This window comes from Trichosurus vulpecula, chromosome 6 (genome assembly GCF_011100635.1).
Source record: "Trichosurus vulpecula isolate mTriVul1 chromosome 6, mTriVul1.pri, whole genome shotgun sequence".
Lineage (NCBI taxonomy): Eukaryota > Metazoa > Chordata > Mammalia > Diprotodontia > Phalangeridae > Trichosurus > Trichosurus vulpecula.
The window spans coordinates 1221164-1240213 of record NC_050578.1 but is presented as its reverse complement, the minus strand read 5'-3'; the positions used below and the strand labels follow the sequence as shown (position 1 = coordinate 1240213).

The 19050-nt window shown below is 48.2% G+C and overlaps 1 protein-coding gene across 1 annotated transcript in view; it reads right to left on the bottom strand.

Moving 5' to 3' along the window:
- TUSC3 (tumor suppressor candidate 3) overlaps positions 1 to 19050 on the bottom strand; it is a 48904-nt gene that overhangs the window by 16291 nt on the left and 13563 nt on the right. Inside the window, exons 2-6 of the mRNA XM_036764921.1 lie at positions 15038 to 15207; positions 11945 to 12062; positions 10707 to 10847; positions 10454 to 10594; positions 2971 to 3060 (exon numbers count right to left, since the gene is read on the bottom strand). Coding sequence (XP_036620816.1) covers positions 2971 to 3060; positions 10454 to 10594; positions 10707 to 10847; positions 11945 to 12062; positions 15038 to 15207 — 660 coding nt within the window. The remainder of the gene's footprint in view (positions 1 to 2970; positions 3061 to 10453; positions 10595 to 10706; positions 10848 to 11944; positions 12063 to 15037; positions 15208 to 19050) is intronic.

The following is a 19050-nucleotide window of genomic DNA, read 5'->3' as shown; positions in this document are numbered from 1 at the left end:
GCACTTAGCACAGGCCCCGGCACACAGCTGGTACTACATAAATACTTATTCTCCCCCATCTTCCCCTTCCCCTGATGGTGCCCCACCCCCGACCCCCGCATACACAGACATCACAAGGATGGCCACTAATTCACTAAACATCAATGTATAAGAGGGACAGGCTAGAAAAACGAGGAGCCTGACTTGGCCAGGCCAGTCTGCGGCATCTTTTCCCAGGACAGTGGTCATTACACAAAGTGCTGGCATGCACTTAGTGGGACTGAAAAGCTTTTGTCATGCTAATGACACTTTAAGACCTGAACTATGGCTTATTTTATCTTTATCTCATTCTTTTCCATCTCTATTTTTGCAGATAGTTTATCATGTACATAATATACCGGGAAACAGATTTTTAAAGAATAAATCTGCATGTACGGGGGGAGCTGGGGCTCACTTGTTTTACACTAATAGGGCGGCAAGCCTGAAGTCTGAAGATCTCACTACACCAAATGAGGCAGAACCACAAGTGAACGAACACAGCAGCTCCCCGTTCAATGCACCAAAGAACAAAACTAGAGGGGAGGCTCTCCGCCGGCCAGGAAGCGTTTAGGCCAACTTCTCACAGAGCGTTACAATGCGCTCCAAAGAGTCAATGACCTTCATGTTCAATCGTCAGCTGTTTCATCTAAAGGAGCAAAGAGATGCCGATTGTATTCTTTTATCCTCATGTTTCTGTGAACCAAGAGGATTACCAGCTGCTGCCCTAAACTATCTCCTTCCCACCCCACTCCCAGGGCGCACGCGTGCGCACGCACACACACACTCATGAGAGCACACATACATGTGCGCACACACACACGTGCGCCTTTCCTTCTCCCCTAGGAAATACCACCTGCTACTCCTTTCCCATCAGCAACTTATTTTTCATTGTTAAAGGAAGCACCATAAAGGTGAAGGGTAAGGAAGCCAACAAGCCAAGGCTAGACAGGTCAGGGAAGAATTTACTGAGTTGGAGAACAGTATGCTCAGACCTAGGCTTTCAGAAAATCACTTGGGAGCAGAGTGGAAGAAAGCATTGCAAGGGCAAACACACAAGGCCCACCAGACCAATTAGGAGGTGACTGCAACACACCAGGAGATAGGGGATGAGCACTTGGCCCAGGGTGGCAGCCTCTGAGTAGACATAAGAGGAAGTGAGACAATGCAGACACAGGAAATGACATGATTAGGCAACAGAATGGCTTATGTGAGGGGAGGGGAGGAAAATGAGGAGCTGGAGGTTTCAATCCCAGAAGGCTGGAAGAAGAGCGGTGCCTCCACAGAAATATGGGAGTGAAGATGGGTGGGCTCCAAGAAAATCGACAATGCTGCGCTTTGGACACGCCGAGGCGGAGATTCCTAGGAGGTTCAGCTGTATCAGTGAAACCCGGACAGTCTACCAGCGCCATGCAGGAAAACGGAGTTGCTTCCATTTGAACTGTCTTAGGAAGAATCTGAAGATCACTTGGCAGGGTAAAGGACCAGACACTGAGGGCCTTACTCGACCCAAACTGCCAAGCACTCAAACTCTGCTGCAGTGAGCTCAACACCAAGGGGCTGGTCACTTGTCTGAACGTCAGGTCCATTTGCGAGCTCACACAAGGCATGTGTTCACACAGAGGTCAGAAGAAGTGATCTAAGTGATACAAGGTCGCTCTGAAGAACTTTTTAAATTGATTGTGCGACATGGGAGACACTGGTACAGGACAGCCCGGCATGGCGTGCCCACATCAGAGAAGGCACTGCGCGCTATGAGTGAAGCAGAACCGCAGTTGCTCCAAAGAATTGTGTGATGTGGAAATTTTGAGCCACCTCCGCTCCAGATGTTCACGTAGACTGTTTGGGCCCAGCCTGGGGCAGAGCCTTCCGAGCTCAGACTGTCTGATCAGCCACAGTTAGACACACTGTGTCCCCAACACAGTGCCGCCATCTAGGTTCTCTTCAAGAACAAAGGACAACAACCAATTCAGAGAGAAGTGTCTCAAAGGCAATCGGCGATGTGGGAAAGGAGCTCGAGAGAACATTTAGGGCTGGCTACATGGGGGTCCTCTGGATAGAGATGAGTAAACCAACAGGAAAGGATGAGAAGAAGACTTGGGAGATGGGATAGCTAGCTGGCCTCTAGTCTGGGCTCTGTGTCACTCATCAGCGATTTGTCCCTAAGCAGGTTGGTTCCAGAGGCTGGGTGAGGTCTTGAGAGCATGCTGGATTTGGGTTTTCAGTAGACCTGGGTTCAAATCTCACCTTAAGACACTTGTTTCTGTGAGCCTGGGCAAGTCTTCATTTTGTTTCTCTGGGACTCAGTTTCCTCGTCTGTGAAATGAGATGATCTGTTTCTCTGGCCTCTAAGGCCCCTCTCAACTCTGTGATTTTGTGATCCACCATGGGATCAGTTCTCTCATTGTCAACATAAAGTGGGCTAGAGGCATCAAGCTCAGTGTGGCAGCAGAGCTCCTGAGAGGAGCCCACACCAGATGAAAATGTGACTGGGAAATGGTGAACAAAATAAATAAAAATACAACAAAGATAATGCTCATTTGTGGTTTTCTAAGTCAAAGTGTGCTGGCAGAGATCTGGTTTCTATAAAGCTTGACACCCCTGGGCTAGATGGCCTCCAATTCATTTCAGCAAGTAATGAGCACTGCCTGTGTGCCCCTACAAGTCTTTGTGCCTTGCCTGGAGTCAGATGCAGAGTCTGGATGACAGGGCCAGGTCCTCAAAGCGTGCAAGGCCAAGGAGGTGATCTATGCCCCCAGGTACACAACCTTGGGAGAACACAAGCAGAGTGTGTCCAAGTCCCCTGCCTCATTCCAATGTTAGACAGCCACCAATCCATCAGGATATTGGGGGTTGGCGTGGGAAGAGAATGGACAGATGACCATCTTTTAATTAACAAATGTAGAATTCTTTTTTCTATAGGCTAGATTTGTCAATCTTTGTACAGGAACTTACCACTTGTCCATTCTGAGGGTTCTTATGAGCATATGGAGGTCCCCGGATGTGGTTCCACATCTGTCCTGATGTCATAGCAAAGACCACACACTGAAAAAGAGGATAAATTAAGATGATTGACACTCAGAGAATATAAAATACAAAATTCCCCTTGAACACAAGCAGTTTATTCAGCAAATTCCGTTTTACAAAAATCTTTTAAAGATTTAAGATACTGCCCATTGAAGACTTCTGTGTTTCACCACTCAAACGGCTCTAAGATTGTGTGGAAACCGGATCTGTGAGAGATGGCAGGATGCCAGCAATACTGGAGGGCAGGGATGACTTCATTTATATAGCTGCAGTTCAAGGGTCCAGAGTATTGTCTTCTCAGGGTACACAAGAGCCTCATAATAAATGTTTTTTTTTAAATTTTTTAAAAAAATGGAATTTTAGACCTACAAGAATCTGTCAAAGTTGGAATAGACAGACTTAGGACAGGTTTTCTACTCTCAAACTCTCTGCCCAAGTTTGGTCTAGCTAACCAAGTGAATAACATTAACTGAGCACCTCCATATACTCTCTTTGACTTGCAGGAGATCAAACAAAAATAAAGGGGACTTGCCCTCGGAGAAAGCACAGGCTAACGGTAAACGCCCGGACATTAAGGAACAGGACCGAGGTCAGTGTAGAGCCACATCTCTGGAAGTGCTGTTACCGTCACTGCTCAAGCCAGTGAGGAGCCAAGGATGGCGGGCCATCCATCTGTTTCATGGGATGCTGTGACCAGAACAACTATGGTGGTGGCTGAGCCGACTGTGCTGGATCACAATGGAGACTGACTAGGGTTGCTCGTGATCGCCATCTGCTCTCTGCCACGAAAGCCCATTACTGGGGTGGGAGTATTCCCCCAGTAAGACTGCAAGGCTTCCCTTCAAGGCACCCCAAGATCTTGCTATTATTAAAAGATGATGGATTCCAAAGCAATGGGAAGGGGCACAACGTCCCTGAGCATCCTCAGCATGATGCCGACTCAGACATCCTCACACAGGACGGCCCAACATCAATCATGGAGGGCAGGCATGAGAAGAAAAGGGGGCAAACAGACAGATGACAGGTGGGCCTGATGATCCTTAAAGAACAAGAGATGAGTCTCCATGGGTAAATCCTCCATCTGAGACTGAGGAGGGGAAATGGGCAGAGGCTCCCGGAGAGGCCACAAGGCAAGGCCTAAGGGGAAAAGGCTCCAAAGTCTGAGGAAGGAAAGACAAGCATGGCCAGGTGTGCTTCAAGGAGGAGGGCTTTCTTTGATATGGACCTGAAGGAGGGACTGGGGTTGGCCTAGGCAGAAAGGGACTAGGAGAGCACACGAAAAAAAGCAGGCGATGGAAAGTATGTTCCAGAGGTGGGGAACTGAGCAATTTAACTGAAGCAAAAAAGATCCAATGTCTACAATCTTAGTGATGAGCTCGATAAACAGAGCTAGCTGAGCAGAACGATACCAGCTCTGAAGAATATCCAATGTGCCTACCTTCCCCGTCCCTGTGGGAGAGGCACTTCCAAATGCCTGATGCTACAGGGGCGACCTCAGATCAAGACACTCCCCAAAAGCCTTGACTCTGTGACATCTACAGCAAATATCCAGGCTGGAAGCACCAAGGAGAGATGAACCAAGGAATAACCTGAGGAGCGAACTGCATCGATGGAGAGAAGACCACTGAAGCCTCACGTTCTCGAAGGCTTCTCCCAGGCTTATCTCACAAAACGGTCACCGTGAAGCCAGGGACCTTTTACATTAAACCAAGTAACTGAATGAAAGGATGATAGAGGAGTTATTTGTAATTGCTGTCAAACATCAAGTTTCTCTTCATTACCCAAGGAAATACATTTTCCCCAATCCCCAAACTCACTTTTCAGAAGACAGTTCTAGAGGAGGAAAGACTCTGAGGTTCCTCCAGTGCCGCCTGGTTCATCAGTGACACGTCAAAAATCGGGGGAGAAGCGGGAGGGTTCTCAAAACACCGATTTTTAAACTCACATCGGACTCGATGTTTTACAAACTGGAAGCTTTTCTGTGGAGACTGGAATGGACATTTCTTATTTCTTATGAGTCTGTTTCTCAAACTTTATAGCCTCCATCTCATTTTCCCATTGTTTTCTGCCACTTCATTCTGTGACCTGTATGCGATCTTTCCATGATGATGCTGAAGCACCAGCAGCCTCTGGCACCTTCTCTATCTTTCAGGGCAGAGATATTAATCACCGTCATCATAATAATTTAAAAAGTCTCCAGTTTCTGTGTACTACCTCCAAAAGTCACAGGGTGGTAATGGGGTCTGGGTTCCCATTTTTCAAATATGGAATCTCTAATAGGCTAGAATACATGCGCTCTGATTAAATGATATGGATGACTAGCCAGCATTGAGTCAGATGTTCCTTCCAACCATGCCCATCACACCCAGCCAAGTTCACTGGATAATGATAAAAACGATACCGATATTGGTATTGATTAGGGTAACATTCTTACAGAACCTACTGTGGGCCTGGCACTGTGCTAAGCGCTTTACTTCTTGGATCCTCCCAACCCTGGGCAGTAGGCGCTGTTATTAGCCATATTTTATAGATAAGGAAACTGAGGCAAACAGTGGCTGAGTGACTTTCCCACAGTAGCTAACAAGTGTCTGAGGCTGGATTTGAACTCAGATCTTTCTGACTCCAGGCCTGGCGCTCTGTGCACTCATCTCCATGCCCACCCCAAAGCAGACCCCGGGGGAGGAGGAAGGTTCATACAACACGACCATCTCCTCTCTCATCTCATCTCCTGTCTAGCCCTGGGCCCTCCCCATCCCAGATATACACAATGACAGAGAATCTCTAGCTCTTCCATCCAAACATTACTCTTCCTCTGGGCCTTTCTGGTGTGGCTGGCCAAACTCTTCTCATTCTAGGTCTCTTCCAAGAGGCCCTGCAAAGCTTGCACATGGCCATCTATCCACACGGGCCTCACTCTCCACAGGAAATGCTTCTCCAATATGTACTCTGCAATGGACTGAAAACATGATCCTGAGAAGGGGCCACAGGCTTCACCAAACTGGCAAAGGAGGGCAAAACCAGATAAAAACAAGAACCCCTGTTCTGAGGCGGTCAAGATGGCAGTGAGTCGGCATTTCTGCCCAGCTCTCCCAACCACCGCCTCCCCCCCGCCCCAACAGCCCAGGAAATGCACCAGACCAAATTCTGACGGAGAAAGCTAAGAAAGAGTCACAGGGAGACAAGGAAGACTTAGGAAGACAGACAGGCCTGTGGACACTGGGGAAGGGTGGGGAGCATTCTAGCTCCCAGGCGTAGTCAGGGGCTGAACACCAGGGCAGCAGGAGATCCCAGGGCACCCCTGAGCCAGACCGGGAAGTGGGAACTGGTATCATTAGGCAGTTTTTACCCCTTACCCATCTCCCAGTCAGAGATCCAGGATGGAGACAAGTGGTCTAGATCTGGGAGCTGCGGCCCCCATTACCCAGTCCCAAGTCACAGTTCCAGGGTGGGGCAGAGAGGTCACAGTCACAAGTGAGAGGTCCTAGCTATGCATGGAGCAAGGAACAAGGCCCAGAACCACAGCTGTGAGGCTCAGGGCCCAAGAGCAGAGACTCAGTCCCAACCCCTAGTCCTGCTCATGTCTGCAGAGGAAGAACCAGGGCAGGAGACCAAGACTGCTGGCAGTTCAGTCAGTCTGACTCTGTACACCCTTCCAGCAGGACAAGGGTGACCGAGTCTAGCAGCAGTCTCAACAACACACAAACCAACGGACCCGAACCAGGCCAGGAACTTGGAGAGCACAGACCAGGAGGACAGGCCCCTGACTGAGCTGTGAAAGCAGCAGAAGTTGAAGTCAGACATGGCCCCTCAGAGGCCAGCTGCGCCAAACACCAACGAAGTCCAAAGTCAGTAAGTGGGTTGGAAAAATGAGCAAACAGAAAAAGGAGCCAACCACAAAGAGCTACGCTAGGGACAAGGACGTCCAACATACATACCCAGAAGAAGATAATGACCTGAAAATATCTACAGGCAAAACCACAAAGAAAAAATGCAGATGTGACAAAAGCCCACAAGAATTCCTGAGAGATAAAGAGATAAAAAGAGAAAAAAAAATTTAAAAACCAAAAGGAGTAACAGAAGAAATACGGGAAAAGAAATGAGAACTATGCAAGAAAGTTATGAAAACAGAATTAGCAACCTGTTAAAAGAGGCATAAAACATCATAGAAAAAAAGTAAACAACTCCTTGAAAATCAGAATTGGCTAAGGAGAATAAACAACTCCATGAGACATAAGCTCTGCAAACAGCTGCTAGATAAAAGATGAAAACCTTTCCCAAAGCTTGGAGGAGGCTCATGATCCTACCAGAGCTCCCCTGCATTGAGAAGCCAAGCTCACCATCGGCAGGACAAAGGTAGGCCAATGGCACATGGCACACCATGCAAAGAATCTCCAGGAAGCTTCCATCCAGGAAAGGTATTCTAAATCACAAAATAAGGCACAGGGATCACCTGGGGCCAGCCTATTTTTATCATTGGGAGCTCTAAGCCCCCCTTCTAAGTTATTAACTTTAGACAAACGAGGAAGTATAATGACTCCTATTCCCCTGTAAGAAAAGAGATTAAAAAGCTACATCAAAGGGTCCCCCGTCATCCTGACAGTAAGAACATAACAAAAGACCACAAAATCTGCCAAGGCCTCTCAAGGGCGGCCAAGACACGCTGTGCTATGCCTAAACTTTGTAACGAGTAAGACACAGGGATTTTTCAAGAATTACGATTGACCATAAAATGATGGCATTGTTCACAGGAGATAACAAGGCCTTGAAAAACACAGGATGTGGTAAGCCATGGAAAAAGTAGCTAGGTCTTGAAATGGTTTTCTCCAATGGTGTAGGGACTTAGGTTTTGCTTTCATTTAACACCTTAAAGGTCTGGGTCTGAGCAAGAGTAGCTGCTGCTGCACTCTGCCCGTCAGCCACATGGAAAAGTCTGCTGGTTCAGAGTGGCAGAATTTGGGGCTCCCCTATGGCCTGGGATTCCTGCCCCAGTTATTCTTACAGGCTCAGCTAGATGTTGGAAGTAAGTTCCTTTTCTGTGCCTGGACTTTGAGTCACACTGATGCTGCTGCTGGTGATGAGTCCTGAACTTCTTTCTCCATACACTGCCCAGGGCCTCCATCCCAGGAACACCACCCCACAGATGTCCCTTCTCAGTCCTCCTTGGAGCTATGACCAGGAGAGAGATGGGGAGAAAATTTGGAACTCAAAATCTTGTGGAAATGAATGTTGAAAACTAAAAATAAATAAAAAAATAAAGAGAATGGTTACCAGAGGCAAGCAACCAGAAAGCAAGAAATAGGGCCCAAGATGGCTTTATTTAAATCCACAAGGGGATGGAAGAAGCTCCTACTATGGGGTGAAACAGAAGCCACCTTCCACTTCTGTCCTGATGTTACTACAGCAGGATCAATGATTGTGTTCTCTTTCCTACTGAATTTAATGAGAATTGCAGCAGTGACAATCTGTCTGAAGTCTGAGCATTGGCATAAAGAAAAGTGATGCTTATTTTCATTGAAAAATGATGCTCCCCAATGCCGAATACAGGCAGCCCTGGAGAGCTCCACCCATATTAACAGAGTGTGTTGGTAACCAGTCAACAAGTGCCCTTGACTAGTTTGGCTTTTTCCCCTGAACTGAATGCTGTTTGTATGTTGGATTGGAGTAAGCTTGTCGGCCCCTTCACCTCGCTTCCCTTGCTTAAGCAGATCGAAAGAACCTGTGCTTTCCCCAGCATACCTTACACCCCCGCAGAAGCCGGATGGTTAAAAACAGCTTCCGTTGGAGCCAGAGGCTGCTACAGCTACAGCCACAGCCGAAGCTGAAGCAGGAGCTGCCGGTAGCAGAGCTGACCTAGGGGAGGAAGCTGAACAAGGACTTGAGGACAGTGGGTAACCTTTTTACCATAGAGGGGAAGCATGTATATGATTCTGCTTTACACCATCATGCTTCTCTGTGGCCTCCTGGTTACTCTTGTGAGGCAGACTTTTTGGGCCTGGAAGCTTTTGATCAATATGTCAAAATGGGGATGCTGGTTTGTGGATCTGTTACTCTGGAGCCTAAATATATGCTTTGATTCTTCTGCCTCTTATCTTGAGAATTTCTTATATCCGGCGGTTCCAAACCTTTCAGACATATATATGATCCTCTTTGAAATTATAAACTCTGCCCTCCTAATACGCAGACCCAAGGGCCATCTAGCTCTGCGTTGAGGGGAGAGCTGGGATAAACGTGGGTCACACCTCCAATGCTGTAACTGAGATGTCTATAAGGCATTACAAAGACCATGGCCACCCAGCTGAAGGGGATAAAGTCACGACGCATGCTGGACCAAACGAGGTAATGACTACAGACCTCCTCCTTATAAAGTCTGAAGGCTAACACAGTCCTAGTTCATGATTTTCCATTTCAAAATTAGAGTTTAAATTCTCTACACGTACGTACACACACACACACACACACACACACACACACCAGTATTTACACACCTTCTATATATAAAAATCTCAACCCAGATTGTGCAAACATCAAATGTGTGGATGTATGAAAAGACTCAAAGAAACAGAGGATGCAATGGGATAGGAGACAGAACGTTGGCCCAAGTCCGGCCTCTGTCTATCTCGGCCCCAAGCAGCAAAGTTAATAAATTCATGTCAGATAAATTCATCCTTCCAAAGGTGGAGGTCATTCCATTCTACAGGTGATTCTTGCTGACAAGGAAGAAATGAGAGTTCAGGTGGAAATGACGGGACTGAGGTTGGGCGGAGTGAGAGGCGGCCACTCCCTCCTTGGGCTTGTGAGCCAGAAGGGCAGAATCAGACAAGCAGCCCAGACATGGGGGAAGCAGATTTCAAAGGGCCACAGTAATTCAAAGATAAAGAAGGAGAGCAGCTCCAGCCTCTGCACCACTAAGGGTGGGGGGGAGGAGGCACTTCCTACAATCATCCCACACCCGCAAGAAAGGCTAAAGGAGATGCAAAGGAAAACAGACCACAGTCAACATCAGAGCTGCCCAGGCCCAGACACAGAGGCAACTCAGCAGTACAGTACAGAGTGCGGGGCCTGTGGTCAGGAAGAGCTGAATTCAAGTCCAACCTCAGTCATTTCACCGCTGGCTGCCTGAGTGTCACAACAGCTCCTACCTCACTCAGCTGTTGCAAAGATCAAATAAGGTTCTATTTATAAAAAGCCCTTGGCACAGTGCTTGTATACAGCAGGTGCTACATAAATACTTATTCTCTACTCTCCCTTCCCTAAAGGGAAAGGCCCCACATAAAGATGGTCCTGGGCATTCTCTGCCGTTTGCACAGCACCATCACAAAAGGGCATTAAATAGCATGGAAGGCCAGAAGGGCCACAGGCCCTGGGTGAGGATCCTGGCCCCCCGCTGATGCACTCACACACATTCACTTACCAGGGAAGCCATGGCCCAGCCCGTCTTGTTGTAGATGAACTCCAGGTTGTTTCTCCTCAAGTACAGCAGGCCTCCTACAAGAGAGATCAGCAGGGCCAAGGCGATGGTGCCCGAGTAGTTGGGGGGCCGGAAAACTCGGATCTGAAGAAGTGAGGGACACAGAGAGCCCGTCAGTGGTCCATGGAAAGGGCTGACGGAACCCTGCCCATGCTCCCCAGGAGGCTACCCCCTGCCCCAGTCTACAGGAGCTTACATGAACATCCGTCCGGTCGGCAATCCACTTGGCGAGCTGCTCTGCGGCAAACCCAATTCTCTGCAGGTCAAAAGTGTCAGCACGCTTGGGTTTCCCCTTCGGAGGAAAATGCATGAAGGTCGGCGCCGAGTTCATGTTGAGCTGCAAAAGAGGGAAGCCATGTGAGCAGACGGCTACAGCCCCAAGGTCTGCCCCCCTGGCACAACTGGCCCAAGGGGGAAGCATCAGGGACCTGCTAGGGGAGGACTCAGCTGGCCTGTCCTTTTCTCGGATGTTTCCATTTCAGCGGGTGCTTCATCTGCTATACCCACCCCATCCCAAAGGTCTTTGCTAATGAGCAGCTGCACCATGGCCAGAGACTGGCCATGCACCAGAGACTGCCGTTGTGTGCACTCCAAGAGCTTGGCCCAAGGGCTGCAGCTGACTTAACAGGGCTGAAAGGGGAGCTCACCGCTTACACCTTCTATGGAGGCATAAAGATTTCCTAAGCTAGCATTAAAATGAGGCATACAAGGCAGACCTACTGAATTAAATCGTGTGGCCAACAGCTGGAAATCAACGATCAAAAACTAGGCTTTAAAGGCAGCCACAAGCCAGTGCTTTGACAATGGGAATGAAAAGATCCAGCAGGCCTAGGCTGAGCCTCTAGCTGACCAGGGCGGGGGAAGAGAAAAGCCAGGAAAGCCAAGAGTCCAGGAGCAGAAGAAGGGTGTTTGGCTGTGGCAGGAGTGATCCTGGGTGTGGGATAATTCAGTCAGGCCTCAATTCTGTCTCTTTCTAACTCCTCCCACCCTGTTGGCTTCCAAGAGCAAGCCTGGGCTCGCCTCAGTGATACCCCAGACAGTTTTGGGAATATGAAGGGGGGCCCGGGTGGGCGCTGGCTGGGGCAGCTGTGGAGAAGCATGGGGCATGTCACAAATACCAGCATGCCAACGCCCAGGAGCAGACAGGGCACCAGGTTCCCCTATACAATGAATGCAAAGGGAATGTCTCCTTTAAACTGAATCTCAAAGCCAAAGGTGGATGCTGCTTGCATGGCCTGTGGTCTGGAAGGTGGACAAACTGTGCATGTGTTCTGGACCTCAACTTACTGGCCGAAGGCAAAATAGATGCATTCTAGTTACTGCTGGCACCCATGCGTGTCACAAGAAACAAAATGCTCATCAGAGTTGTTTGTATCACAATGGAATTGTTGGGACTCAATGGACACCACAGAAAGAATAAATATTTGCAGGTACCTGTTGGAAAACATCTGCACCCTCGTCATAGTCCACAACGCTGAAGAAAAGCTTGTTGGAGAAGACTGAGGAGTAACGCCAGGAGTTTGCCAGCACCTGGTACTCTTCATTGGCCTGCCTGTTAGAAACAAGCACGGGGTTTCTGAGTACCTGATAGCCTCACTCAGGCAACAAGGGGGAGCCTATCGATTGCCCAGTGAGACAACAGAAAAGTGGCTTATCTCTAATGCCCTCCCTGTGAGCATCCAGCTGTTCTCAGAAGACAGCAGGGGCACATCTGCCTTGTCCCGCCGACACTCACTGGGGTCTTCAGAAGGGCAGCCAAGAGGAATGTGCCACCACCCCTGCTCCCACCGCCCATCCGCCTCTCAGGACCCTTACTTTCACAGACATTCTCAAGGATTCTCCAGGAAGCCATCCCTGATCCTCCCAGGAGCTAATGTCCTAACCCCTCTCCCCTCAATTCACTTGTATTTACTTTGTAAATATTGACTGCATTTCTATCTCACTTCCCTTCAGGCTGCACTCAAGGTTTTCTCATCCATGTCCCAGAAACCATTCCATGCAGGAAGCTCAGTCCAGCCCCGGAATTCACAAAGGGGAACCACACTCGATCGCTATGGCCTCTCTGTGATGGGATGGCTCCCCCCAGAGCCTCCACTTCACTGGGACACCCAGGTCAGACAGGCCTTATTCCTCTCCAGTCTGCACTTGAGACTTCAAATATTATCTCATCTGATCCTCTCAACAAGCCTAGGATGTCTAAGTGTTGTTACTACACAGCTGAGGAAATTGAGGCAAAGAGAGGTTAGGTGACTTGGCCAGGGTCACACAGTAAGCATGTGAGGCCATCCGTGATCTACTGCGGTACCACCTAACTGCTTCTGCTTCACAATAGGGCAGATGTGTGAGTGATGAAAGAAGGGAAGGCCTGGAGGGATGGCACTCAGGGCCTCCTCTATATCCCAAAGCAAAAGTAACATTGGTGTCACTGAGCACAATCTTCCTGCACCAAGAATTCCACCATTTATCAAACAGTGATCAATGGAAGTCTGGCACACACAGAATCTCTGCAAGTCCACTCACTCTTGGCTTACTGGCTTCATCATAAGGCACTAATCAACTAGCAAGTTTATAACGTGCCTAGCGCTGCGCAAGGTGCTGAAGGGGAGCTGAGTGACCTCATCATTTAGCTACAGCTAGAACAAACAGATGATGGGAAACAGCCTTGGAGTCTACAGACTGGCCCTCCTGGCATCTGTTGGACCAAGTCCTTCTGTGGGATCATTAATCAATCCACGTTTGTTAAGTGTGCATGCCAGCACCGTGCAAAGCACAGGGATACAAAAGAAGACAAAAGGCATCCCTTACTCTCAAGAAGCTTACAATCTAATGGGGAGCTTACAATCATCACCTATTTCCTACCCACTAAGCATGTGGTGCATCCCCCAAGGTTCTGTCAAAGGCCCTCTCTCTACATCTTTCTCTTTGATGATCCCATCAGCTTATCTCTAGGTAGTTGACATCTCTCTCTCCAGCTCCCAATCTCAAGAATGGCATATTAAAATCAACCCATTCAAAACATAACTAACAGAACTTGTTCCCTAAAATCCCCTCTCCTCCACATTTCACCTTCTCTCCTGAGGGCACCATCATCTTTTCAGTCACTCAGCCACTCAGGTGGGTTGACAAAACAAGTCATCCCTTCCCCGCCTCTTCCATCTCCCTTAACCCAATCAATTTCCAAGTCCGGAGAGTCTACCAAATTCTTGCTTCTCACTTGGCTATATCTTAGGGCTTCTCTTCCTCCCCCACCCCTTTTCAGCTTCCTTTTGGGTGCTGTCTTCCCTCCTTACATTACAAGCTCCTTGAAGGCAGGGACAGCCTTTCTTTTCTCACATCTGCATCCCCAGGGCTTAGCACAGTGCCTGGCGCAGAGTAGATGCTTAATAAATACTTACTGACTACCCTGCCTCCATGCCATCTCACATTCACCCTCTTCTTCCCCTCAAATGCCCTCCACCCAAATTTGAGCCCTCCTCATCTCTCACCTGGACTACTTCAACAGCCTTTCCCTCAGGCCCCTTGCCTCAAGTCTCTCCCCACTCGAATGCATCCAAGGCACATGGACACGTCACTCTGCTCAAGAAGCTATGGGAGTCTCTCTTCCTCCAAGGATAAAGTGTTCCTCTGTACCTTGGCTTCACACTTCAGGATCTCAATAAACTATCCCATGGATGGAATACCCACCCAGGACATTCTGAATTATGGAGAATCCACCAACTAGCCTCTCCCATAACAGCCACAGGAGACTGCACGGGCAGGCACACTCTATGCTTGGGGCTGCGAAGATCAGAGCAAAATGCTGCACCAACTTCCCTAACCCTCCCAACGATTTCACTGGAGCTGTTGTTCCCAGCGCAAAGCATCAGAAACCTCACCTCCCTACAGGTTCTCTTCTATAAAATGTACCTCCCACACACCATCTAGGCTTCATTAGGGTACAGAAGCTCCCTTCTTAGCCCTTTTAAAGAGATAGAGGGGCTGGTACCCCTCAGAAGACTGTGGCCAAAATTTAGGCCAGGAGATCGGAGCGGCCTGGTACACAAGCATTACTCTACACAGGTATATAGCCCTTCCCTTTCACTGGGCACCCTTTGCAAATATCTAAAACTTACCCAGTTTCTCCTCTTAAAGTGAGTAAGTTGCACTTTCAGATGTTAACTTCAGGAGTCTCATTTGCCTCCTGCCTGGAATATCCGAACAGAAGCCAAGCAAGAATGACATGGCTTTGCCCGAACAATCCTAGCACTCAGACTGGTAACATCGATGTCATGTAAACCGCAGAGAGCAGACCAGTGCCTTCTAAACCATGGAGCGGTTTCATTTTTATCTGATGCATATCATGATCTGCTGTCTGACACGTTTCAAATATTTAACTTAATGGCATCCTAACAGTTCTCTACTATATTCAAAAGAGTTCCATGGCTCTACCTCCCTTGGAAAAGATATCACAACATTCCATCTTCTTTCCCCGGAGTGGCTCAGTGTAAGAATTTTGATCAATAAGCAATGGACCTCAGAAAGCATTACCTGCACACGGAGCACTGCCTCTGCGGCTGCAGGGCCGTAAACATCACCACGACTGAGTAATTCCGGGGGGGCGCCTTCACAAACCTCCGGAACTTGTCCCCATTCATTCGGATAACTGAGCGCCTCACACTCCAGTCCATCAGCTGTTCCACTTTTTCAGCCAAGAGGTTCTGAAATTGAACGCAGTGATTCGACTCCAAGAAATGTCATAATACAATCAGCCCCCTTGTGCCGGGTCTCTGTCCCGGCCACGCCACCCTCCAGCTGCCAGTGATGTTACCAGTGCTTGGGCTGACCATGCCACTCAATCCCTCCAACATAAAACACCAACTTGTCTATGTCACGTTTACAGCACTCAGCTTCCTTTTCCGAAGCTTGGTGCACACCCTCGTTCCAGCTTGCCTGGCTGTCATGCTGTTCCCACAGCCCAAGTACCATCTCCAATCTCCACGCTTTTGCCCAGGCAGACAGCCCCGAACCTCTCCTCTGCCTCTTACAAGTCCCGGCTCCCATCAAGGGTCAGTCCAAGTGCCACCTGGTTCAAGAGGCCTTTGCCTGCCCCTGCCCCGAAAGCGCCCCAGCTCCCAAAGCAATCCCCTCAGATCACTCAGTCACCCCTCTGATCACTTGGTCACTCCTGTGTCGATCTTCGATTGGCTGATGTGTGAGATGGGAGCTCCTGGAGGGCAGGAGCTTTGTGGAGGAGCTGGCCAGGAGCTAGCCTTGCTTTGTGTCCCTAGTACTAATGAGCACAGTACCTGGCACATGGTGAATACTTAATAAACACTTGCTGATTGACTGATAAAAACTCACAGGATCTCGGGACACCAGGAGGCCTAGGGCAGGTTGGCTGCGATGAGAATTCTATGAGAGGGAGAACACAGTTTCTCCTCGAGGACTCAAGGGATCTGGGATTGGGTTGGTGGGTGCAGCTCAACTGAGAGAGACCCCTGCAACCCCGCTGTGACTTCCAGGACGACCCTGCAGGGTGGCCTTCTTCACTGTACTGGCTACCCCCAAATCAGCCTTTTAGAATTCTGCTGGGGCAGCCTTAAGATCACGGCCACACCATCTATTCACCACAGCCTCACCTGGGGCCCAACCCTCTGGCTAGCACCAGCCTGACACCAATAAGGCCGCAAGGCATAAATGAATGAAGCATTTGAGGAAGATGTGCCCTTAATACACTTAAATTTTTTTTAAAAGAATCAACAAGTCCATATGTGTACACACACTGAGAATCAACTTCATTTGAGTTGTGGTTCAAGTATTCAGATATTGTGGTGGCCTGAGCCAGAGACCATTCAAACAGGGAGGGAGTGTAAGCAGTGAAGGACCACTCTGCCTGGACTGAAGTTACAGGTTGTTGGTGGTGACTCATAATCATACTGGGAGCCAGGAAGACCTGCGGTCACATCTGGCCTCTGGCGCACCCTGGCTGTGTGGCCCTGGGCAGGTCACAGAACCTTTCAGGTGCTCTAGGCAACTCTACAACTAGAAGGTGCATGGAAGCTGCTGGCCTGTCTGTGCTGCTGCGGGGAGTTTCTTAGCAATATAATCATAGGTCGAGTACCCCCTATCCCTAGACTCTAATCAGCCAGATTGTGACCCACCATGGCTCATTTCTAGGCATCCCCAGATCAGAACAAAAACTTGAGGAAGGATGATGGACAAGTCTGATCAAGCTCATGTCACAAGGCAGAGAAGCAGCCCCCACCCAGAGGGTAAAACAGAGCTCAAGGGAACTTGGCCAAAGACGCGACTGAGCCCAGTCATCGCAAGGACACACAAGGGCCAAGGTGAAAAGGGCCCTCTGAGCAGACAGAAAATAGAAGAGACGTGCAGCAGAAACACCCCCACAGGAGGCAGGACCACCATGCTTGCCCAGAAGGGATCACTGCTGAAGGGGAGCCCTTCCATGGTGAAGATGCAGAGCCATCTGTATCTCAGGGCAGGAGACCAAAGGCATGGACAAAGGCCCAGACCGTACTGATACCAGGATGAGGGATGGCTCCGCTGCCATCCAGGATCTGGAGGAGGGCCACCTCTATACCAGCTGAGGGCTCCAGCAGGAGACAACAACATGGCCAACAACCACATGATGTCCTGACTACCTTATGGATCAGAAAATAGAGGGGTCCAGCAGACATGCCTCATGTGGGCTGATTTCAAGAGGAGAACAAAATGCTGCCTTACTTACAGACTGTCTTAACATGAAGTGGCCACCCTCCATACAATTCAAGGACATTCAGGATTCCTTGGGAGATATGACAGTGGAAGTACCCTGTTCAATGACAATCAAGCTCAGGAGAGGCCTACCAAAAGGAAAGCGTATGCTCAGCCAAAGTGTCTGTACCACGAGGGGGGCCAGTGCAGAGTCCAGGTTGGGGAGGGATTCCTTGGGGATGGTGTGGGCCTCCAGATGCTTCCATTTGGGGATGACCATCCAAACCCAAGACACTCCCAAGACTCTTCCTCCTGGAAGAGATCTGGGAAACAACTTTGTGACCTTGGCGGCCAGGGTGAACGCCCTTTCTGAAAATACTTCAAGGAAATTAAGAGCTCTAGACAGGTGGTGTTCCACGCAATGAAATCTTATTAATAACAACATAATTTAAATATTTTGATTTTTCTGTCAAATTGGGGGAACTCTAATCACTCTCAACTCAAGATCACACTTGCTTTTTGACAAATAATGACACAAGAAGTCCAGAAAGGGCGAGAAGCCAGGCATTGTCACACACTTTTAGCGAAGGACCTGAAAGCCAAAATCAGAAAGCAGGTCAACTTCCAAGAGTGCCTTTGTGAGGCCTGTGCAATCAGCATCAGTCCAACTTCAACGTTCATTCATTCTGGGAAATCACATCCAATTAAATGGATTGTGGTGTTCTAGGCTAACAAAACTTGTACTCAGGGCACGAAGGTTTCTGACTATGTGGAAGGTCTAAATAACACAGGAAAAAAACATTCATATGAATGTATTGTAAAAATTGGATTTTGGTGATAGAGACATCTTTCAAAATGAAACAAATCTAAAGAATAATCTGAATAGTGCTTAATGCACTCGCCTGTTCCCATGTTATGATAATATAATGCATCGGATGTTCAAATTATATATGCTTTGCAACTACCTTTTTTAATGTCAAGAAATATGGGGTGGGAAAGAAGGGGAAGGGCTCATTCTCAAGTAAAATAAAACACAAGAGAAAATGCTCAAATTACCTCCACAGAGCTATCGTCGCCTTTCCGTGAGTCAGTCATTCTGTCAACAAGCAATGAGTGCTAAGTGCTGGGGATACAAAGACAGGCACAAATGCCATCCCTGCTCTCATGGAATGCACAGTCGGCTAGGGGAGATGTGTAATAGCTAGGCATGCAGGAAATGAATGAATGAGCAATCCCTTCAGCAGCATAGATATGAAAATTGGAACACGCAGAGATCAGCCACACAAGGATGACATGTAAATTCTGGAAGTATTCTATATTTTCATCTACCCATGAAATAAACAAGGACATTAAGGAAAGGAACAGAATTTTTGGAAAGTAAGCTAGGACAAACCACTGAAGAATACTGAATGGGAACAGAAAGAAGTATACTTATTCTCAAACATGGATAGCGCCTTCACAAAAACTGACCATATATTACAGCATAAAAACCTAACAAATGCAAAAAAGGCAAAAATATTAAATGCATTTTTTCTCACCACACTGCAATAAAATTATAATTAATAAAGAGCCTTTCAAATATAGATAAAAAATTAATTGGAAACAATACTGTGGGTTATATTTGGTGGGGAGGATGGTAGGGTTCTTTGCATCTCCAGTACTTTGCACAGTACCTAGTATGACCTATTGAATAAAATGGCAGAGATCTGTGGTCATTCTTAGAACAATCTATTCTCATCAGCAACAATTCTAGAACACTGTTTGGGAACGTAATCGTTCTCCAATTACACCCAATTTTACCCAGCAATGGTGTATCCTGTAGCTGCACACCAGACTGATGCAGTTGG